The 24,654-nt window shown below is 39.9% G+C and overlaps 1 protein-coding gene across 2 annotated transcripts in view; it reads left to right on the forward strand.

Annotated features, from left to right (window-relative positions):
* The window catches only part of LOC121413232 (transmembrane protein KIAA1109-like), a 119,742-nt gene that overhangs the window by 40,469 nt on the left and 54,619 nt on the right, over nucleotides 1-24,654 (forward strand). For both annotated transcript variants that reach the window (XM_041605980.1, XM_041605988.1), the window contains exons 16-34: nucleotides 844-1,138; nucleotides 1,967-2,152; nucleotides 3,304-3,444; nucleotides 4,766-4,945; nucleotides 5,239-5,490; nucleotides 5,889-7,590; nucleotides 9,740-9,845; nucleotides 10,420-10,672; nucleotides 11,430-12,235; nucleotides 13,748-13,931; nucleotides 15,205-16,482; nucleotides 16,930-17,414; nucleotides 17,852-18,069; nucleotides 18,842-18,947; nucleotides 19,671-19,886; nucleotides 21,293-21,476; nucleotides 22,292-22,381; nucleotides 23,021-23,257; nucleotides 24,072-24,200. In XM_041605980.1, the coding sequence (XP_041461914.1) occupies nucleotides 844-1,138; nucleotides 1,967-2,152; nucleotides 3,304-3,444; nucleotides 4,766-4,945; nucleotides 5,239-5,490; nucleotides 5,889-7,590; nucleotides 9,740-9,845; nucleotides 10,420-10,672; nucleotides 11,430-12,235; nucleotides 13,748-13,931; nucleotides 15,205-16,482; nucleotides 16,930-17,414; nucleotides 17,852-18,069; nucleotides 18,842-18,947; nucleotides 19,671-19,886; nucleotides 21,293-21,476; nucleotides 22,292-22,381; nucleotides 23,021-23,257; nucleotides 24,072-24,200 (7,048 nt within the window). The remainder of the gene's footprint in view (nucleotides 1-843; nucleotides 1,139-1,966; nucleotides 2,153-3,303; nucleotides 3,445-4,765; nucleotides 4,946-5,238; nucleotides 5,491-5,888; nucleotides 7,591-9,739; nucleotides 9,846-10,419; nucleotides 10,673-11,429; nucleotides 12,236-13,747; nucleotides 13,932-15,204; nucleotides 16,483-16,929; nucleotides 17,415-17,851; nucleotides 18,070-18,841; nucleotides 18,948-19,670; nucleotides 19,887-21,292; nucleotides 21,477-22,291; nucleotides 22,382-23,020; nucleotides 23,258-24,071; nucleotides 24,201-24,654) is intronic.

A 24,654-nucleotide genomic window follows, 5' to 3' on the forward strand; every position in this document is an offset into this window, starting at 1 on the left:
TATTTTATTTAATACTTTTGTATGCATAAATGTGATGTTATCTGAATAAAGGCTAAAAAGCATTAAAAAAAAAAGGTTACCATAGTTACCATGTAATACTAACTTTCATGCAACATTTACCTCAATGCATGTTGGAATGACAAAAATCCAGTTGGAGGTCACAGAGTTCAATTATGGAGCCTTTAAAGTGCCATCGACTTGGCGAGATACTTTATCTCGCCAAGTCGACTTGTAAAAAGTAATATGTCAACATGGCGAGATATTTTATCTTGACAAGTTGACTTATAAAAAGTTATATGTCAACATGGCGAGATATTTTATCTTGACAACTTGACTTATAAAAAGTTATGTCAACTAGGGGAGATATTTGGACTCTTGCCGGGCCTCGGACACTTCATATCTCGCCATGTCGACATATGATGTTTTAAGTCAACTTGGCAAGATAACGTATCTCAACATGTCAGCATATAACTTTTTACAAGTCGACATGGTGAGATAATGTATCTCGCTATGTCGACATAATAAGGTTATGTCGACATGGCAAGATAAAGTATCTCGCCAAGTCGTCAAGCCGATGGCACTTTCAAGGCTCTGTAATAAAGTATCTCGCCAAGTCGTCAAGTCGATGGCACTTTAAAGGCTATGTAATAAAGTATCTCGCCAAGTCGTCAAGTCAATGGCACTTCAAAGGCTCCATATTCAATAAATACATTCCATATTTGATATTCTCCCGTTGGCATTACAAGACTGAATCACAACTCGTCTTTTATTACAGAATGAAATTGTACAATATGCACATAAGTTTAAGTTTTTCTTGTATCCCTCTTTCTTACCCATGTCCAGCCCCAAGTGGATCGAGTGTGCCTGCGTTCCCGTCGTAGCTCTATGCATCCTCTACACCTACCACCCCTGCCCGCTGGACGAAGATGTCCCCAGGATTGTGGTCAAGCAGGGTCCGAGGGGCAAGCAGCACTGGTCATCGGTGCCTCCCCAGACCAGCTACGGCGGCTGGAGGAGGGGGGAGTCCATGGTGGATCCTGGAGCCCTGTCGGCAGACAGCCTCCAGCTGGAGGTGGATATCGGTCCCCTCCTCGTCATGACGTATGGTCCCTTGATCAAGATGATACCATCGCTGAAGGTGAAAACGTGTGCTCTCTTGATTTAAAAAATAATAAATGTCCACACATACATTGGTAGCGATAGCATTTTCATTTATTTGATGTAAGATTTAAAGTGCCAAATGCTCTGGTCAAGAAAATTGAGTGCCATACCAGGCCCCCATAGCATAAAAGTTATTTACCATGCAGTGGTACCTACTTTGGTAATGATGCTCCACAGCCCATCAAAATCGAGGATTCCATGATAGTTACCACAGGACAGCAAAGTTACGATCATGGTAACTTTTATGCTACGGGGCCCAGGATTCTAATCCTGGTCATGGCACCTCTCTGGTGTCTTGAAAATGATGCTACTTGATTTCCATTGTAATGATAATAACCAAGAATTATTATCATCTAAAAATCCTTATTAAATCTAATTATTAATGTCATTATCATCAAGAAAATATATCATTAGACTCCAGTAAATGATACAAGTTGAGGCATGTTCATTGAATGAGAAATCTCTTAGATCGTTAAGCTGTTTGATTTGCTATTCTAACAATGAGAAATCTTTCTTAAGTTGAACCAAGACATGATAGGTTTCTTTCATTGATGGGGTATTAAAACTTGTATCTAAAAATGTAAAACAGCTCAAAATTAGCTAGATGTTACAGTTATAACACAACATTCCTTTGCCTAGAAAGAGACTGTTTTCAGACGAAATGAGGTTGAGATCATTGCCATGATTCTGAAATAGATCCTTTTTGAGATACTAGGTTTGATCACCCCACAAAGACATGTGCAATAAATCATGAAGTACCAGATGTGGGGAAACTATAATCACCTTCCTTCTTTGCAAATTACAGGAGGACTTTCTTGGGCTGAACCAGGACATTGTGGACTTCATGTCTCCATTGAATCGGAAGGAAAGAGACAAAAAGGAGGAGCCTACCAAGTACGCGGACAGTCGGGTCCTCAACCCGATGGCTCTAAGACCATTCAATATAACCGTCTCTCTTAACATCGACGGTATCAAGGGATTTCTTCCAAAGGTAAATAGCTTGTTTCATTGGGGAGCATTTTATGAAACAGGAAGTCTGTGATTCTTCACTGACAAATTGTTACAAGCCACTGAAATCCTTGCATTTGATTGGCTGTGGGCCAATATAACAGTCTCTCTCAGCATAGATAGTATCAAGGGATTTCGTCCAAAGGGGATAGGTTGTAACTGAGGAGCATTTCTTGAACGGCAAGTCTGTGATTCTTCACTGACAAATTGTTACAAGCCACTGAAATCCTTGCATTTGATTGGCTGAGAGAAAATTTAAAGTTCAAATCACGGATGAAATGCTTCCTGAAAAACTAAATATGATCGTAAGTTAAGAGTGATTTTTAGAACGACTAGTGATCCTTTCTTGTCACTGGTAAATGATATTCACCATCAAATGTTCATTAGTGATTATTTAGTATGTAAGAAACGTTCATCAGTCATTCCTTAAGTCTCTCTTATCTTACGAACAGCTTTATGAAACACCCACCCGGCCTTTTTATCAAATGTTTAAAAAGATTGTCAAGAAATCAAAAATAGGCAATGTGCCTGTGTATATTCAAATTATTTGCAAGTTGCAAGTTCGGCTTCTCGTGGCTTGCGTTTGACAATGCTGGAAATATCTTGGTTTGGAAACTCATTTGATGGAGAAAAGTAAGATTCGACAACTGTGAATATGAAATCATATTGTAACATATTACATTAAACAGTACTTTAGTGAGGTCATTGTTAGTTATGATATGCCTACATGAATATGCATGCTAGGAATCTAAATTTGTTGGTTTATAATACAGTCCCATTCATAAATAATTGGTACCAGAAACAAATGATTCTTTAGGACAGTAGCTCTTAAATGTTAACTTTTTAACCTACTTACAGTAACCTGTCCAGTTGGTGCAGGGAATACATGTTTTGCTCTGTCAATTTGCAACATGTATCCCATTCTCTTTTCCATTGTAAAGATGCTGTAAAATGACACTTTTGTACCAGTTTACAACAAGTGATGGTACATCTTTATTCGTATCTGATGTGTACACTGAAGTTAGCTCATCATTCTAGAGTATTTGTATTGTATCGGAGTATGGTGTCTTCAAACAGCATTACATCATAATTGTAAATTGTAAATTGATCTTTTCTCACCTTGGTATCCAACAGTACTGTAGCAAGGCTGATGTTGGCTGTGCAACACTAGTGATGGAGCAGCTGTGCTTTGAGATGTGCCGAGAGTTCACCCAAACCAAACTTCAGCTTCTCCTCTCTCCTATCCTCCTCATGGTTACCAACTCACCCACTCAGGTTAAAAGTTTGATTAATACTTTGTTTGCGGGTTTTCGATCAACGTACAGAGCATTTATGGATTCAGGGGGGCTCTTTCATAGAGCTGTTTGTAGGTTAAAGGAGATTGAAACCTTAGAAACAAGATAGGTTGTGTGAAAACAGAAAAATCAAAGAAACAGATCAACGAAAGTTTGAGAAAAATCGCACAAATAATGAGAAAGTTATGAGCATTTGAATATTGCGATCACTAATGCTATGGAGATCCTCAAGTTGGCAATGCGACAAAGGTGTGTGATGTCACTTGTGAACAACTCTCCCCATTACTTTAGTATATATTTTACTTAAATTGCCACTTTTATCACATCTGTCAGTAGATCATGAGTTCTTTCTATAGGAGGGCATGTAATACAGATTTTCAAAGAATACATCGTGGATAAAGAGTTTGTATCACCATAAGAAAAAGCAAAAAGACATTTGGGGGTATTTTATAGTCCATCAAAGGGAAAGTTTTTCACATGTGACATCACACATCCTTGTTGCATTGCCAATAGGAGGATTTCTATGGCATTAATGATTGCAATATTCAATATTCTTGTTATTTGTCCGATTTTTCTCAAACTTTCTTTGTTCTTACTGTTCTTTGATTTTTCTGTTTTGCCACAAGCCTACTTGTTCTAAAGGTTTCATTCCCCTTTAATACTTTTTTGTTGGTTTTCGATCAACAACGTACAGAGCATTTATGGATTCAGGGGGGCTGTTACATAAAGCTGTTCATAAGTTAAGAGCGACTTTAAGAAGGACTGTTGCATCATTGCAAGCTCCAAAATGATGCAAGTTGTGTTTAATCCTTGGAACCTGAAAAGCTGGAATACCGGCTTCAATTCATGAGAGTCGAAAAGCAATGGTTTATTTATCAGGTGACCTTTAAAGATGACATTATTTTAGAGATATTCAGTCGATAATTTCAGTTTATAATTTCATTGACAATTGGCTCCGATTTATAAGGTTTTAGCATTATAAAAAATGACCAAAATATATCACCCTACCAAGGAATCTCATGCGATAATACATGGCGAGGTATACGGACCATGCGTAAGCTATTGTTGAATTTTACTTCCATCAAAGCAGTGATTTTTAAACAAAATTAGAGCGTAAGTAAGGGAAGCTAAACAACATCAGCTGGGCCAGGCCATGTACCAGCGGAGTGAGGTGTCGCTGACATGGCTGGGCTCGAATTATGAGAATAATAAATCATTTATTTCAAATGTTGTATGTACTTTCATTTTGCCGATAATGCTTCAAAATCTTTGATGTTTGTTTTTTTTGACATTTTCTGTAGGATACCACTCCCCCATCTAATCAACCTGAGCGTGGCCAGATGGCCCTGTCTGGTCTCCAGCTGCGGTGCCATGCTATGTTCTCCAGGGCAGGGATCCCTCCTGATAGTGAGACAGTGGAATATGCATGGTTGATCGATCTCCAGATGGGAGCGTTGAGTGGACAACTCACTGTGCCTCAGGTAAGCCAGGATGGGGACTTCCCCTGAGGAATCACATGATTAAAAAGGGGCTTTCCCCATGAGTATGCATGGTTGAATGATCTCCAGATAGGAGCCTTGAGTGGGCAACTCACCGTGCCTCAGGTAAGCCAGGATGGGGACTTCCCTTACCAACCAGATGTGAATTACATGTATTTATTATTAATATAAATCTGTTCAGACCAACTAGCGCTGCACACAATTCATATTTGTGGGTGACAGTACAAATTGTCCAAATCATTAATTTCAGAAACCTTTTCAAATTGTATTCACAGCTTCTTGCCATAGCAGAATCCCTGAGTCTCACCCTCCCTCTCGTCACGGACCCAGTCGACAAGCTTGCCAAGCCAGCTCGACCTCAGATGTGTGTACACATGGTGGATTCTGAACGCTGTGCTGCCAGAGAGGGTGGTATTTACCCGTCCCCTTGCCCCTCTGAGGATGACCTGAAGTACAGGGTTGTTCGGGTAGCTGTCAATGCTGTGCAACTCCAGTTGGTAGAGAACACTGCTGCTCTAGAAATCAAGGTATATGTTATTGTGCCATACATTCTCTTGTCAACCAAACTGTTTGAATCACAATTTACTTTATACAATGTAGTATATGAAATTCTAATTGCACGAAAATTCGGTTTCTGCCTCAAGATAAAAAAAAAATTAATATGAAATAAAAGCCTTTGAAAACTTCCACACATACGTACGCAACCAGTATGTCTTGTCTTAAGCATCTTGAAGCATCACTCATACTGGATTAAGAAATGTGCAATTATACATGGATCAGTCCGGTCATAATGTCCTGAGTTGAAACATGGACAGAAGATTGGTATTTTATCAAAGAAATTCAAGCTATTTTGTACAACAGAATGCAATTTCTTTATAGAAAGTGAAGCTTGCTGAATTTTTTTTCTTTATCTTTGAATTTTCAGGTGAACCAGATTCGCTTGGCTACGTGCAATCTCCACAGTGAAACAGTGGAAAGTGGGCTGACTGCTCTAATAAATCACATAGACATTCATCAGTACTTATTGCAATCAGATCATCCATCCTTTAGAACCCCGTCACGCCGTCCTTTACGTTCTGAACCGCTCCAGAATTGGCTCGAAGTTGGAGCCATTAACCTGGGGCCCGTTTGTATTGACTGTGTAGGTTTCCTGCAGGAGGTCTCCGACTACAGAATGCAGCACTACTTCCTTATGATGCACGATGAGAGTACCAAGAGGTTGTGGTTTCTGTGGCCTCCAGACAGCATGGACAGGGTGTACCCTTCGTCGGTTAAGTGTGGTTGCCAGGGGGGCTGTGCATTCTTTTCGGACAAGCCTTACGGGACGCACTTCTTCAAGGTTGGAAATGGAACACATTCACAGAGGAATTCTTGGAACGATGAGTTCCAGCAGAAGGAGAGCGATTATGGCAGGAGTCTCCTCCAAGAAGGGAAGTGGGTGTTCTCTGTCTGTGATCGCACACCTGCAGACTCTCCAACAAAGGCGTTCAAGTTCACTCCAGGATGGGTAGGTCTAGCCAGTCCTACTTCCCCTGGAGATCAGTTTTGGGCAAATGAAGAAAAGGCAGGAGCAGAATCTGAACAGCCAGTGGAAGCTAAGAAGGAGCAGTCACAGAGTGAGTCAAGCCAGCAGTCATCGACTGTAGGCATTCTGAGAAGAGAATCTCAAAGGTCACAACAGTCTCATGTGTCCCAACAGTCAGATAGTGTCGGTAGTGCTGTCCGGAGCAGTGTCTGCTCAGACCCCACCTCACATCAGCATTTTGATTCCTCCAGTACAATCAGCTCGAACCCAGCCCCCGGAGATTCACAGCTTGTGGGTAGTTCTCATAGTCTTCCTGTAGATTCACAACAGCAACAGTCACAAGCTCCAACTCCTCCTCAAAACTACAGTTCAGATACAATTCCAAAAACTAACAAAGCCATGCATTTCGAACAGATTCCTCCTAAACTAGACAGGACACGAGCCAGCTCCATTGACTCTCCCACCAGTGGTGCTGACAGTGAGTACTTCTCTGCAGGAGAAGATCCTTCTTTGACAGCTGCCATTCACACCAGTACCTCCTCAACAAGCATTCCTTCAACTGTTCATCCTCCAACTGATTCAGGCTCCTCTCTTTCAGAATTCAAAGTCCAGTCCACCATTTCCAGTTCGGACCACCAAAGTCCAGAGAACATGGAATCTGCTACCTCAACCGAATCCTTTGTTTCAGCAGCGTCATCTGAAGATACCCTGATCAGGATGCAAGATGAGCAGGATGCAACCATGAAGCGGAAGGATTCAGAGAACCATTCTCCGTACTCTCCTTTCCTGACGAGGGTCACCAGCCACCGCTGGTCGGTGCCCCTCAGTCTGGAGAGCTGGAAGCAGTATGTGAACTTTGACCCAGTCGACATGACACCTTCAACAAGCTCTCTCTACCAAGCATCCATACAGATGATGGGGTTTGTGAAGAAGCAGCAGGGTGTGAGTCCAGAGATCATCACAGCAGTAGATTCTGATGTCACTTCATCCGACAGTGAAGGTGTCAGTGACCACTCCAGTGTACGGTATGCTAGTGACCACAGGGATGCAAGCCTGCAGGACCTGCATGAAAGACTCTTTGTAGAACCTTCACATACAACATGTAAGTTCAGTGTGATCCTATTCCTTGTATTCCTGTAAAAAAGACGATCATTGGAATGAATCATGTACTTTTTACTAATGAATATATTACTCTCCAAGTACAGTACTTAACAGTCATCTGGCTTTCCATCATATTTGTACAACACTTTCTAATTTGAATCTTCCGTATTGCAGGCCTCTACAAAATTTTTTTTGTCACTTGCCCTGTTGGGCAAGTGATGAAAAAATTTGCTTGCCCGATAGAAAAAACTGCTTGCCCAATTTTTAAAATAATTTTTTCATTATGACGGCACTACTCTTATTTTTATTAAGGTATACAAAATAACAATTGAGAATCATGTCCAGTATAAAAGAACACACATTGAAAAGGATATTTTCAGCAACGTAGGCCCGAGTCTTTATGTTTATTTTGGAGAAAAAATTGATATTTTATGGGTATTTAAGGTTTTATAACACTCTTTAACAAAAGTTGCTAAAATTTCATATTTTGCATCTTTAAATCCATGAAATGGCTACCTGCGTAACATATTTCCTTAGAATTGCTTTCATTTACCGTAGTTGGAAACTATAAAGAAAGCCAGTGAAAAATGTTCAGCTCTTTATTGACTCGGAAAAAATTATTTTATCAAAAGTGGAGTGGCTAAAATTTCACATTTTGCATCTTTAAATCCATGAAATGGTCATTTATTTTCCATATTTCCTTGATTTAAAAAAAAAAATTAGTTGGAAACCATCAAGTCTTTTCTTCATCATTTTATGATGTTCCACTCGGTCAATAATTTTATCTACATGTTTTCACATGCTACTTTTTTTTTTATCTGTTCACTATTAATGAATTATTAGTAACATTGTTTAATATTGTATGATTTTTAAGTAATTTTTTTCACTATGCTTAGAATCTTGGGTGTGTGTGTGTGTGTGTGCGTGTGTTTGTGTGGGTGTGACTGTGAGTTGAACTTTGATATAAATGAATTCAATATCTAATTTCTACTTCGCCTATTCCAGTACAATAACCTGTACTCGGCCATGTAATAAAGGCCCACATACCCTAACTTTTCCTGAAGTTCTTTGAAAACGCAGACTTCTACGAAAATTGCATTTCTCTATGGGGGAGTCTAAATTTGGTGAGAATGTATTCATTAATAACTTAAATATACATGACAATGAAGAAATCATCAAACTTTATTGGAAGTTTTGAATAATATACCCGAAATGTAAACTCTGTCTGAAACAGAAAATCACCATCAAAGAGGCCTTTACTGAGCGAATTCTCCCGCAGAGCTCTGGCAGAGAGACAGAGCTCAGACTGGCTAGCTAGTATGCGCACGTGTGTGAGCATCCCGCCGGCCTTGTAAAATAGATGGAGCTTTGTTTGATGATTTATTGTCTGATATTTACCTCATCCCCTCAAAAAGGGAAACAAATTAATTTTAAGTTATAATTAACAAATACGGCAAGTTATTTTGGATGTTAATAGGCCGTTTTGAAAAGCAAAGCCGAATGACATGACAACTCACCAATGCGAGGTTACTAGACTCTGTGATTTATTTCCTGTGTAATTCTAATTATTTTATCACAGAATTGTGATATCGGAAGGGGGAAAATGTGCATTAGAAATTGCACATGGTGGTAGTCATAATGGACCCCTATACTACATTCAACTGTTTCCCGGCCATTGCGTTGATTTTTTTCATACCTGGTACCATGTATGGAAATACGTGGTACAGAAAAAATAACGCAATTTCGGAATTTGAAACTGCGCTACTCGCTATTTTTTAAGGCTTATTCATGATTTTGAGTGTGGATTTTGGATGATTTATGGAAAAACGAGGTACGGTACAGAAAAAAAGATGCAACAACCACTTGCCCGATCGGGCAATTGACTTTGAGAGGTGCTTGCCCGCACGTCATTTTCACTTGCCCCGGGCAAGCGGGTTTGTCGCGCCCTGCCTATTGTATTTTTATGAAATATTTTGAATTTTATATCAAATTAATTACAAATGATTGCATGTACTCTTATTTCTTATGGTCAAATACCGTAATTGCCCATATATGGACAGATATGAACCACAAGTTGAAAGCATTGTGAATCAAAGTCTGAGTTTGAACAGACGTTTTCATCGGCCGTTTTCCTTTGACTCTTCTTGTAGCATCAGCGATCAAGCTGGAGCCATCATCAGGAACGTCAGTCTTTGCTGAGATCCAGGGACCTGTCAATGTTCTCATGACTCCTCTGCTTCTGGTTGCCATCAACAGGTAGGCACACAGCTGCTTTCCTTCTAGGATCAAATACAGGAGATGCTATATAGATATCAATAAGCTAGTTGTTAGCAGAACACTTGAGACACAGCATCTAAGTAAGTGAAGACTATTGATTTGCATCCGACCAAGTACCCTTGTAGCACCAGGATGGAGAGTAGTAAATGCAGATCAATGTCTTGCTATATCACGTTAGTGCTGCATTTTGACTTGAACCCTTAGTCTATGTTCATTGTCTGGAGACTGAAACAGTGCATCCCACGAAAAAGGAAACCCATTTTTAGATATAGATTTCACAATCATGATACGTGTTTTTCAATACAACTTTGATACTCATGGCATTTTTTCTGCACAACTTGGTGTTGACCTTAAAATTTCAAACTCGTCTTGCTCATTAATGCATGAAGTGTTTGTCTCATGTTAGGTATCAAAATAAGAAGGAATAATTGAATCATATGACTTTGTAAATGAAAAATCGTAATTTATTTGCCTTTTTTTCTGAGACACACTATCATGATTCATGAATATGAAAATTCAAAATGATTGAGTTCACCATTTGATCTGTCTGAAGGTATGTGGATGCTGCCAAGACCATTACCACCAGCCAGCATCCCGCTGCCCTCCTGTCATCTCTCCATCACTCCTGCATCGCTGACGTGGAGTCACTCTTCCTCCGTGGGCTGCTGCCTGAGGGCGGGAGCAGCTCCAGTCTGACCAGGCAGCAGCAGCAGCAGCAAGCTTCCTCCAACTTCAATAACAATGCAGACCCTGAGGAGAGAGAGGACAGCATCAAGACGGTCACCATGACTGTCAAACTACCCAAAGTTAGTTCTCTTTTGTTTGTTCACCTATTTCAAAGCTAGTCAACATTGTAAGTCAAATTACCCTAGGTCAGATGTTTTTTTGTTGGTTCTTCTAGCCATAATCTAGTCAACATTGCCGCTCAGACTACCAAAGGTCAATCGTTATGTTCTTTGCCAATAAGCTATCAAACATGATATGAAGTTACTACCTCGTGTATTATTGGCTGTTCTTGCCATGGGTCATTTTAACCTGTGGGACAAGAGCTTTACTTATAAAGACCATGTAAATATTTAAGGGAAAGCTCTATCAACTTTAAGTGGAGTTCACTGTTTATCCTTTCAATACATTAAAAAATGTCACTCCAGCTATCGTGGATTGCACTGTATCATTGATATAATTACATGTTAATATGCAGTTGGTGAGCTCATGGACTTCTCAAACAAATAGGCACAATTCAGTTGCAGTGCACAACTTGCAGTTTGTTTTCTGAATGATACATGCCTGAGTAAAAACTAACTGATGTGTGAGTTATATGTGTATATGTTGACTTAGAATATCTCTATGTTGAAGGTCACTTTGTTTCGTCATCAACTTCGGATGATATAGGTAAGCCTGTGTTTGCTAGAAATTCGATTTGAAATTGATGTATACATCTTCGAAGTGTTGTACCCATTGTACTTGTAATCATGAAATGGTGAACACATGGTAAATGTTTATTCTTTCAAGAAAACCCTCATGGCAATGCGATTATGCAATGTTTGTTCTCACCTTTTTCAGGTCAATTTGTGTGTCCTACAAGTTCCTGAAGATGGTGTCGGTGTTCCAAGTCTGACTAGCAACAATGCTTCCTTGCTGATTGCTCAACTTGGTTCCTCTGAAGCAAACCTGTGGATAAAGCAGATTAACCGCAGCATTAAGGTAGAGAGCCAGAGCGGCAGTGATAAAAAAGTCCCTCAGGACACCCAGGCAGCTGTAGCCATGGGCGCTGCAGAACAAAGTGACCCTACGGTGGTCACCCTGATCAAGTTCTTCAAGCTTCATGCCCAGCTCCGACGGCTTGCCAAACCAGGGATCAAAACCATTGAGAGTCCTACAGCCATTCCAGAGCAGTACACCCAGGTACAGTTCACCTTATCCTCAAAGGTTCCTCCCAGTAGCAGCGCAGATGAAGCAGACTCCAGGTATGCCTCTCTCCCAAGGAAACGCAGGTTGTCCGTCCATATGCCAAAGTCTTGGATCATGGCAGAGAGCGGGATGGAGGAGATATCAATCAAGTTGGGCCGACAGGGGGGTGACATCCCCCTCCCCAAGATCAAGTTTGCTGGAGATGGCAAAAAATCTGAGAAAAGGACAGACAAAAAAGACTCGGGATCGGCCAGCAAGAAGAGGACGGATTCAACTTCGTCTGCCAGGGAAGGCAGCGGGAAGCGGAAGAGGAGGGACCGTTTCAGCTCTGGTGGCAGTAGCCTCGAGAAGCCATCTGATACCAAAGAAAGAGGCTTGGACTTATGTATTCATATCAGTAGCTTCTGGTCTCACCTGCCCACCCCGCCTCAACCAAAGAAGGAATCATTTGTGCAAGGGTAAGGGGAAATCCTTTTTAAAAGTAACTTATACATCAGAAACTTATTGGCAGTTGTTAGGGCTCACCTCATTTGCTAGAATTTGTATGTTCAGAATGGAAATGGATGTAAGTTGCCCTATTTCATACTTTTCAAAGGACTGGAGGATTCATTGGAAAGGCTTTCTGCCATTTTTGTGAATCTAATGTAGAATTTAAACAGCATTCCCACTAGTCGACTGCTCTCAAGTGTAGTATATCATCCAACTTATTTGTGATGAGATGCTGTTTTCAGTGTTTACAGAAGTTCTATTAAACATTCTTTTCATAACTTAATGATACATAAGCTCACAAAGATTTGTAATGATAATTCATTACACAGGTTCAAGTCACTAGTGCATTTCGGGTGCAGTATTGCATCATTTCTATAGCATATAGAATATCATTGGAACACGCATCTCTACTGCACTCACTTTATGGCTATACTAGTGATGTTTTAAAGGGAAATGAAACCTTTGGAACAAATAGGCTTGTGTAGAAACAGAAAAATCAAAGAATAAGAATAAGAATAAAGAAAGTTTGAGAAAAATTGGACAAATAGTGAGAAAGTTATGAGCATTTGAATATTGCAATCACTAATGCTATGGAGATCCTCACATTGGCAATGCGACAAGGATGTGTGATGTCACTGATCAACAACTTTCCCTTTGATGGACTATAAAATACCCTCAAAATGTCTCTTTTTGCTTTTTCTTATGATGATACAAACTCTTTATCCATGATGTATTCTTAAAAAATATGCATTACATGCCCTCATGTAGAAAGAACAGTATGATTTATGGATCGATGTGATAAAAGAGGCAATTCAAGTGAAATATATACTAAAGTAATGGGGAGAGTTGTTCACAAGTGACATCACACATCTTTGTCGCATTGCCAATTTGCTATATCCATAGCATTAGTGATCGCAATATTCAAATGCTCATAACTTTCTCATTATTTGTCCGATTTTTCTCAAACTTTCGTTGATCTGTTTCTTTGATTTTTCTGTTTTCACACAAGCTATCTTGTTCCAAAGGTTTCATTCTCCTTTAATGGAAAGGAGCTAATGGCCTTCTTGTCTGCATGATCCATGAACAAGTGGAGGATTTTTAAACAGTTTTCTTTTAATCATAAAATCATGCTACCTACTTTATGATAATACGGATGGTAAATGGTGATGCATGCTTCTTGCATGATTTTAAATACCCTGAGTGCACTGCATCACCACGAATGAATTCTCACCTCACATTATTTGCTTTATATCGAGGTATCAGTTAAATAGAAATTATGCATCTTGGCTGCTAAAGTCATTGCCTTGCGTTTGTTGGTGATCTGTAGTTGGTGCATCTCTGACAACTCCTTTTATGCATACATGTATTACTGTATCCTATATGGGAGGGCGCTACAAGATTATGACATGTGCATCATGTTTATTCAAGCATTTGAGGTTATTTAGATAAAAAAAGTGCTTTATTATTAACTCTTCTTTCAGCACTGATACAAACCTGCTGACCACTGCATCGCCAGCCCTTGACGAATGGCTGAGGGCCATGTCAGGACTGACCACCTCAGCTGGAGACATCATGGATGCCAGACACTTCCGTAGCTGCGCAATAATGGCTTGTATCATGGCTGAGGCTCACGACGACCTAGATAATCATCAACCTCTGCCAAAGGTAAAAGGGGATTACTGAAATTACCATTATTCATGTTTCCCAAATTTTTAAATTGGTATCTTGTTGATTTAGAATCACTGCTTAATTAGGAATCCTCCATTGCAATGCTTAGATTGGATGCACTACATTTTACAGGATATGATGTGTGGATTTATATGTAATGACAATATGCAAAACTTTTTTGTCTGACAGAGACGGATTGCATTTCACAACTTTTTTATTGAAATCTCACTAATGGTAGATTATCGACAGTTATTTTTGTCTCACCTGCATAGCAGAGTGAGACTATAGGCGCCGCTTTTCCAAAGGCGACGGCGGCGTCAACATCAAATCTTAACCTGAGGTTAAGTTTTTGAAATGACATCATAACTTAGAAAGTATATAGACCTAGTTCATGAAACTTGGCCATAAGGTTAATCAAGTATTACTGAACATCCTATTAGAGTTTCATGTCACATGACCAAGGTCAAAGGTCATTTAGGTTCAATGAACCTTAGACCATGTTGGAGGAATCAACATCAAAATCTTAACCTGAGGTTAAGATTTTGAAATGACGTCATAACTTAGAAAGTATATGGACCTAGTTCATGAAACTTGGACATAAGGTTAATCAAGTACCACTGAACATCCTGCATGAGTTTTCTGTCACATGACCAAGGTCAAAGGTCATTTAGGGTCAATGAACTTTGGCCGAATTGGGGGTATCTGTTGAATTCCCATCATAACTTTGAAAGTTTATGGATCTGATTCATGAAACTTGGACATAATAGTAATCAAGCATCACTGAACATTTTGTGCAAGTTTCAGGTCTCATGATTAAGGTCAAAGGTCATTTAGGGTCAATGAACTTTGGCCGAATGGGGGTATCTGTTGAATTACCATCATAACTTTGAAAGTTTATGGATCTGATTCATGAAACTTGGACATAAGAGTAATCAAGTATCACTGAACATCCTGTTCGAGTTTCAGGTCACATGATCAAGGTCAAAGGTCATGTAAGGTCAATGAACTTTGGCCATGTTGGGGTTTTTTGTTGAATAACCATCATATCTCTGTAAGTTTATTGGTCTAGTTCATAAAAAGTGGACATAATAGTAACCATGTATCACTGAACATCTTGTGCGAGTTAGAGTAGTTTTCAAAGTCAGCACTGCTGCTATATTGAATTGCGTGATGCAGGTGAGACGGCCAGAGGCATTCCACTTGCTATAACTGAATGGCACAATCGTTTATTTTCTGTTTAAGACCTGTTCTTTGTTTGATAAATTTACAGAAGAAGCAAACGAGATGGGCGGCCATTTCTGATGCCATGCTAAAAGATCTGTCCTGCCAGCTTATGGGAATCTTGTGGAGATACCTTGCTTCTGCCGACTGGCAGAAGATTGAGGATATAGTCTCGGGAGAGGATCTTCCTGCACTGTCATCATTGGAGAGTGGCACAAACACCCTGATCAGGCAGTGGAAAGTCACACTCTCCTTGATCAACCCTCAGATCAATGTGGCACGCTTCCCGCAGCAGGTGACTGTCTACAAGTCCCCGGAAGAGCGTGGACTCGTGATGGATGACGAGACGTGGTCGCCCCGGCAAATAAGTGAGGACCCGATGTCCGACGTGCCTCCATCTACAGCACATACCGGAGACAGTGAGTTGATGGATCCCTTGACATTGTCCTTGTATTCAGATCGTATTGGTGTTGGCCTTCAGAAGAGCATCTATGCTGAGTTTTCTGGAAAGGTTCAGCCTTCTGGAACAGATTGGCTAAAAGAGTTGTCTAACAGGCAGAGGGAAAGAAGTGGGGATACTGCAACACGTTATAGGTCTTTGACAAATACCAGTACTGCTGGTTCAGCTTCAGGGACTTCAGCCAAGAAGTGGAAAGGAGGCTACAAGACATTGGACGAAGAGGACAAACATGACACCTTTAGCCCATCTTCAAGTTTGTGCAGTGATGAGATTACAGACAATCTGGATAAATCAAATCCGCGCTTGATTGATGATGACGAGGAATTAGATGGGTGCAGTCCCGTTGGCAATTTAGATATTGATTTGGAGAGTGGCACTGCTTTCCAAATTCCTGGGGCAAGTGAAGGGCAGAAAAGTCCTGTACTCACTCCAACTGTCCAAAAGTTTGGTGATGCTGACACCCTCTTCAGGCCACTGCTGTCCAATCTTGGACTCCACAAGAAGAATTCCTCACAGCCCCTGGCCAAGTTGATCCAGTCTGTTGGTCAGGTATCATTCCAGTTCAAGCTTGACCAGTTCAGGGTTGTCATCACCAAGTCCAGTTCTAAGCACCTTCGGAGACACTCCCAGCATGCAGAGAGCAGCCGGGCCCCACGATCTGCGGACACTCCTGCTTTCCTTTGTGAGAAGATCCATATTCGTGCCATGGTAAGGGAGACCGTTCCCTCAGAGAAGAGTGAATCTCTGTTCAAAGCAACCAGTACTACATTCTTCAGTGGCAGCAGCAGCATCGAGATCTGCTGTGACATCCATGTGGGGTCTGTTGTTCAGGTCGTCAATATGGCTATCTTGAGGCTCTTAAGTCAAGTAAGTTTGCTAAGTCTAAATCTTTTTATTGCTCTTGTATATATGAAAATTGGCTCTCAACCCGAATGTCAACAGAGTGAAAAACAAACTTCCATACACTGCACAAGACAGCAACTGTTTCTTTTTTTTCATCACAGAATAATTATTCTGTCTCACTCAGAAAATTTGATGTTTATTTTCAACTCGTCTGGATGATTTAGAAAGGCGATTTCATGGCGATTCCATGAAATTCTATACAACATGAAACATGAAACATGTTGTATTGGATAAACATGAATACAAACTCAAATTCATGACCAGTTCTGAAATTAGTTTGGTGCCATGTTACTGGGAAAGGTCTTTATTTTTTCTTAGGACCTTCTTGTTGGAAGTCAACAGAGTATATGTTGTATTCCTTTCTTTTTGAGCATACTTTAATAATTGTACATGCTATTGTCCTGATCATAGGTCATTCAGATGGTAGAGAACTTCCAGCACGCGAAGACAGATCTCAAACTCAAACAGTACGTATCAAGCATGCCCCAAGGGGAGGGAAGCGTTGCTGACCTACGTGTCAGAGCCGCCAATAGCAGACACACCAGGAACCCATCCCATCGAAGCAACAAGGTGTTCACACCCCCGAACGTGGACACCCTCGGCAGGACGCGCCAGAGCTCCCAGCGTAGCAGGAACCTCAAGTTCAAGGAGCAGGAAACAGCTAGTCTGTACTCTACGGCAGAATCCTTCGACTCGCACGCAGAGAGCGACAGCATCCCAAAGTGTTGGCAGACCATGTACCATCTGATCAATCTTTACTCTGGTGTGAATGAACCGGTCAATGTTGCCACTACCCATGTGTTTGTGAACCCTCTCTTCAGTGCCAAAGGGAATGAGAGAGGAGGAGGTATGATGGAGGGAGTGGCAGATCTTGGACTTGGCATGCCACAAGACAGGTAGGTATTTTTTTACTTCAACGGCATATTATTCTGTGAAAGGAATATTATTGAAATAATTTCTTCTCACATTTTTTGTCTATACTTGTCTTATCATAACTTACACTGCATTTTATCATTTCATCTGTATAGACCCTGGGTTGAATAGGGTTTTCTGTGAAATAGAACAATATCATTTCATTTGACCTAGTTTTACAACTTTTATTTTATATTTGGTACAAGATGTATTATCGAGTATTGCTTCTCTTGACATAATAGACATGGTGGCATGCCTTGATTTCCTGTGTTTCTGAGTGAAGAGCTAGGATGCAGAGTTTTGATGTGAATTTCTTGTAATTTGCTTAGGGATTCTTGGAAACTTTCATGTTGTGTAGTCTCAGGTGGGTGAGACACAATCTGGATATTGCTTGGTATTTTGTAATATGTACTCTGTACAGAGATACTTTAGCTCTCGGTGGATTGGAGGACCTCGATGGAAACACTGAGGAGGCTACCCAGCCCAGACCTGACATTGAGGGTCTAGAGGTTTCCCTGATTGGGACTATCCTTGTGGATGAGGTTTGTCTTCTGGCCCAGTTAGCTGGACTTCATCTAGAGGCTGATACTACCTACATCACCGGTAGCTTTTCGCTCCAGCAGACACTACCTATGCAAGGTATGTATCGGTATTATATGAATGTACATGTATATTATATGGTACTGTGTAATGGACTGGGTAAAACAATTTTTTTTTAAATTCTATTACTTGATTTTCTTTTTTTGTTTTTCTCATGGTTATTATCACTGATCATCATTATTATGTCCAACATCACCACCACCATCATCATCATCACAATCATCTTCTTCATTACCACCGCTATCTTCATAGTTATAATCATAAACACAGTAATCATTATGGTTATTATCACTACCACCACCACCATCAATATCATGATCATCATTGTCACCATGATTACCTTCACTACAACCATCACTATCTCACCATCATCATCACCATTACCACCACCATCATCATCATTTTCATCATCATCATTATCATCACCCGTCATCCACCATCATCATCATCATCATTATCACTATCATCATCATCACCATCATCATCATCATCACTATCATCACCATCATCACCATCATCATCATCATCATCACCACCATCATCATCATCACCACCATCATCATCATCACCATCATCATCATTTTCATCATGAGCATAATTTGAAATCATTATTATGACAATGAATCCTCCCTATAATCAATCTAATGATAATTTCATGATGAAACAAGAAAAAAAATAATCTAGCAGTGCATAGGAATGAAAACAAGAACATCAGTCTGGAAATAAGTTTGAATGCAATATAATTAAGAAATAACAATTGAACTAATAAGCTGGTTTCATTGGACTATAACATACTGTGTTTTATGGATAGGGTACGTACCAGCTGCGTTATGGAGGAAATTCCCATCCATAGGAGCATCGCTTCAGACAACAGCCGTCACTCTGGAACTATCTGAGAAGGCCAAGAAGGATTTCTAGTGAGTAATTTATATCCTGCAGTATGTGATTGCTATTAGGGGGATGAATCACCCTTTGCCCTGTGTTTTCACTGCACCTAAAAAAATCTGACTGGTTTTCAATGCAACATTACATCTTCCTGCAAGACTTAAATATTCCCACTGTCAAAGAAATTGATATGAAGATATTACCTTTAATACTTGATTCCAGAAAACCAACTAGTTCCATTTTTTGGATGAATCAGTGTGGCAAGGTAGTATATAGCATTTATTAGGCGCCGATTTATCTAGTTTCCTATTTAATGGTGCACTATATATTACCCCAGCTGTAGCTCCAGCTGCTAAAGGTGCTTGGTGCATTCAGGGAATTAATCCTGCCTGGTAGCCATTCACCTCACCTGGGTTGAGTGCAGCACAATGTGGATAAATTTCTTGCTGAAGGAAAACACGCTGTGGATGGGATTCAAACTTTTGTGCCTCTCATTGAAAGGCAAATTCGTAACCACTTGACCACGATGCCCACAGGTGCCGGGTAATAATATTACACTGCTAAAAGGTGACAATCTGGGTTCAGGGTATTTTGATATGAATGAAGTTACTGAATTGGGCATGTCATGATATTCTGTCAGTTTTTGTGTCTTTTTATAGCACTTTAATACCGTTCCTTCTTGTTTTAAATATCAAGGTTGGTTATAGTTCTTTATATTATACACTTGGAAACAATCATCATTTATCCCTCTACAGCACCATTGCCAGCTTGACCATCGACAAGCCACAGTCCACCGTCTCCCTGTCTGGTAGTCTTGACCATCAGAACCAGGTCTCTCTGGCCACTGGAGTGGACATGGTCAATCTGACCGTCCCAATGAACCTGTCCGTACTGAGTGCTGTGGTGTCAAGGAGTAGCAAGAAACTGGCCCAGAGAATTCACCAACTCAAACAGACTCAGAAGAGTTACAGGTCAGTCGGCTTCTAATGTATAGTCTTCCCTTTGTGTTTGCATGAATTTCAACAGTCTTAGGAGAGTTAGTACAGGGCCCAATAGCATAAAAGTTATTATGATGCCATCCAATTGTATCTTCCATGGTAACGATTCTCAGTAGCCATGGAAGTTATTGGTTGGCAAATTTTGCATAATAGTAACTCTCACACTCTCAGGCCTAGGTCTGGCATTTCTTTTGCATTTTGCCTTAACTAGAAAGTTTATTTCTGATTTGTACTTAGTAATCTCTGGTCAGAAGTAATGTAGTAGGGTGGTGGTTTATCAAATGAGGATCCACATCCTTATTGATTGAAACAAACAATACCAGTAATATTTTAAAAACATTTTTGTGTATTAACCTACATGTAAATTCAGTGCTATTCAAAACAGCCCAAACACCCTTTCACATTAGGAGTGTCAAAACCTTTGCAGAGGTACCTTGTGTTGGCAATTTGTATTTCTCCCTGCACCTATGTGTATAAAGTGCAGATCTTAGAAACATTTGCATGAAACACTATATAAATGTTGCATACTATTAGCATTATTATTATTGTTATTATTATTATTAGCAGAAAGAAGATGCTGAAAACTGCTTATCTAATAAAAGAGAGCCAATGGAGTAAATTAGAGAGTCAAAAGGGGCCTAGCTTTCGGTCCTAGCAGAATCTTTGTCGGAGGCAATTTTTTTTGAGGCCCCTTTTGACTCTCTTTTATTATTAGTAGTAGTAGAAGAAGAAGTAGAAGTAGAAGTAGAAGAAGTAGTAGTAGTAGTGGTGGTGGTGGTGGTGATAGTGGTAGTAGTAGTAGTAGTAGTAGTAGTGGTGGTAGTGGTAGTAGTAGTAGTATTAGTAGTAGAAGTAGAAGTAGTAGTATTAGTAGTAGTAGCAGTAGCAGTAGTAGTAGTAGTAGTAGTAGTAGTAGTAGTAGTAGTAGTAGTAGTAGTAGTAGTAGTAGTAGTAGTAGTAGTAGTAGTAGTAGTAGTAGTAGTACTAGTATTAGTAGTAGTAGTAGTAGTAGTAGTAGTAGTAGTAGACGTAGTAGTGGTAGTAGTAGTGGTAGTAGTAGTAGTAGTAGAAGTAGTGGTAGTAGTAGTAGTGGTAGTAGTAGTAGTAGTAGTAGTAGTAGTAGTATTAGTAGTAGAAGTAGTAGTATTAGTAGTAGTAGTAGTAGTAGTAGTAGTAGTAGTAGTAGTAGTAGTAGTAGTAGTAGTAGTAGTAGTAGTAATAGTAGTAGTAGTAGTAGTAGTAGTAGTAGTAGTAGTAGTAGTAGTAGTAGTAGTGTTATTATTATAATTATTGTTATAATAATTATTATCATTATTATTATCATCATTGTTATCATTATTGTTATTGTTGTTAAATAATTATTATCATGATTGAATTAGATCAACTCAAGAAGAAGTCGTAATAGCTGCAGCGCCCTCTAAGCCCAGTCTGACAGGAAGTAAAATGGACGAGACATGGCCGCCGGACAGGGCGGAGGCACGATGGACCCTTAACGGAGTCACAAGAGTAAAGACGGTGGTGCTCCAAGCATCGGTGCTCCCTCAGCTACAAGCCCAGTATACAGTAAGAATATTTCTTCCTTACGTATTATATATTGGCATGCAAGTATTGATGGTGATTTTTACCTTTAAGATCCCCATTTGACTTTCCACGGTGAAAAGGCTGAGAAGTCAGCAATTTGAATTTTTATGGACCCGTATTCCGAAGTCGGGTTTAACTTAAACTCAGGTTTAAAGTTGTGGTTTAAGTATGGATAGCCAATAGTTACATAAATCACTAAAAGTAGATATATTATATTTTATCTAATTTGGCTCTCAAATCATTCATAATTGTCTAGGAAGTCTAAATAGATCATTGTCGTCACCATCGATGAATCAGGAAAGAGCACAGTAAACGTACAACTTAATAAAAATTTTGACACATTTGGCTTTCCATAATTTTAGCACAGAGTTAGACTATGGTCTAAGTTAAACCTGACTTCAGAATTCTTGCCTATAAATTTAGCTTGATTGGATATGGTAATGATAATGTGTTCACTGTGAAGGCATGCCTATACAGAATTTTCACTATTCAGGCAGGTCCTTGTATCTGCACTGGGTCTTTAACACAGCGCGCAGAGAATGATTGTGAACAAGTTTTAATGATTGATAGTAACCAATTAATACGATCGATGTGTACAATCAATCATGCAAATTAGATCAGTGATTAATTGTTAAGGTTTCTGTTATTTGGACAGTGTTTAGAATGATTAACAGTACATAATGCCTCGTCAAAATTTTTTTGCTGCTATATTAGTGATTGAATCCATATCATTTTGCGCTTGAAGTTTCACAAGTCAATTACATTCCATCACTTTTCTGTTTTCATTCTTATCTTAGATTGATGGAACGTCAGGGACCGCATCTTGGGGTGAGGAAGGAACCTTTGCAGCTGATATCACTGAGCATTCCTTCAAGTTCATATCAACAGTAAGTTCCTCTATAACAGGTTGATGTAACAGGACAACTCCTAGGGATGTCTTTTTCATATGAAAAGTCACCCCGAGAAGATTTTCCTGAAGGGCGAGTCTCATTGAAAGCTATTTATCCCCTGACAGTGCTCTGAATAACAACTTCCTTAGCATACCTCTCAAAGCCCCAAGGGATTCGTCCTCATGAGGAGTTGTCCATACACCTCTCTCTAGAATCCATTACTACTCTGCATTGATGTGTATTTGCTGTTTATATTAATTTGTATCTTATGGTATTCCTAGAGCTTTTATAGTGTTTGATTACTAAAGATGATTTTGTATATTTATTCGATTCTTTCTTGATGTGTATGCCTGAGCATGACGTACGGTACATCTGGTTAGAATGATTTGGGAATTACTTGATGTGTGATTATGCAGTGAAATATTAGTGATTTTAACTTATCTTTTATCATTTTATGAAAATTTTGTATATTGGGAGCATAGTATTGAACAAGGGGACTGCCAATGGTAAGATCTATTTCAACATTGCTCTCTTGAGTGATATAATGGCACCATCATCACTGAAGCTTTTATATTCCAAAATAGACCAACTGGCTGTATTCCTCTTGGCTCCAACTATAAAAATTATTCTCCATAGGTCCCTGCAGAGTTTGGTGCCCCTGCGAAAATCACCTTTCCTGGGATCCATGTCAAAGGTCGGTACGGCCTCTACGATGCTCAGAATGAGAGCAGTTCGACCACGACCACCACCGCCAGTTCAAGACAGGGGAGTAACAATATTCTGGAAGCTGTGACGGAGATACAAGCCTTCCAGCACACCCTTTCACCGGATCTTGTCAACCATCTCATCACTGTTCAGAAAGTCATTCTCAAGGTGAGTGCTAGTCGTCGATCTAGGGAGTTTGTTGTGAATACACCTACGAATGAAGGCGTGAAAGGTATTGTTCATTAGTTCTGGGATCACAAGTTGATTTCAATAATCCAAACTCGTGGTGGGGGAGCATGAACGTGTGTTGATATAAAGCAAGCAGAGGTCCCGCTATGTAACGCAAATCACTCGGATTGTAGGGCTATTGTTTAGGTTTGATTATAGTGGCCATTAAGTGCAATCAAACATGCAAATTCAATTTACCATTGAACACTAAGCTGAGAATTGATGCCTTTGCCAAAGGAACTAGTACATTAGCTTAGTTTCGAACCCAGGAAATGGATTACAGAGCACTGTTTGACCAATAGCTATTATGTGTCAAGCCCTATTATTATAAAGTGTAGTGATTGTTCTGAAGACTGATATGTATGATTGATTATTGTCACTGGCTGATCCAGGTCCCCTGCCCCCCCCATTTGTGAAGCAAGATTAAAATTTGTAATGTGAAAATGGCATTAAAACAGATGTGTCCCCCCCTTTTTAAAGGGATGAAGGGAAGACCTTTTTTTTTTTAGGCTTGCTTGCCAAAATTTTTGGGGACGAAATATAATTAATTTTTGGTTAAAACCTTTTTTTTGCTTGTCAAATTTATCCTTGGAAAAATGTCCCCCCCCCCTTTTGGAAAATCCTGGATTTGCCCTGGATTATTGTGCATAATCAGTTTTCAAAGTCAGCTCCACGACAATTTCTAATCTCTGTGTTCCATGGCCCTGCATCGTCTATTTATGCAAGTTTGGCTTTCCTTTTTATGTGTGTGTAGGAATTGAACAATATGGTTCGAGGTATCCAGCAGACGCACTGGCCGGTCTCAGAATCATCCAAGACCAAGCTACCACCATCTACACCCACAGTAGAGAGACTCACATATAGCATGCAACTTAGGTTGGAGGTGAGTTAGGTTTTTCATTTAACCATGCACAGAGGGGACGTTAGAAGTCAAAGTTACTAGCTTGTCTAGCTGGGCTCCTAGCTGACCAGGCTCCCTTTGGGATGACAACCCCCAGTTTGCATCCGTACGGGCTGTGAAGGAGAACACCCTGTTTCAGTCCCAGGAGCAAGTGGCTTCGGCCTCTGGCTAGATTTGGTTTGGGTTGACTGCCCATTCCATCTAATTACTTTTGTCACATGATTTGATTATCGTTTACTATGTGGCAGTCTTGGGCTACTTTTCATTCTTTTTATGATGGCAACAACAGGCCCAAAGAACAATCTAAAAAGAAAGAAAAAAGATTTAAACAAATCACAAAAGAACTACCATTTTCACACGTTAAAAAATCCTCAAATATGTTTTCTGAAGTTGCACCATAATTAGGACCGATTCAAAATGTTTAAACGCCATTCAA

Source organism: Lytechinus variegatus, chromosome 1, assembly GCF_018143015.1.
Source record: "Lytechinus variegatus isolate NC3 chromosome 1, Lvar_3.0, whole genome shotgun sequence".
NCBI lineage: Eukaryota > Metazoa > Echinodermata > Echinoidea > Temnopleuroida > Toxopneustidae > Lytechinus > Lytechinus variegatus.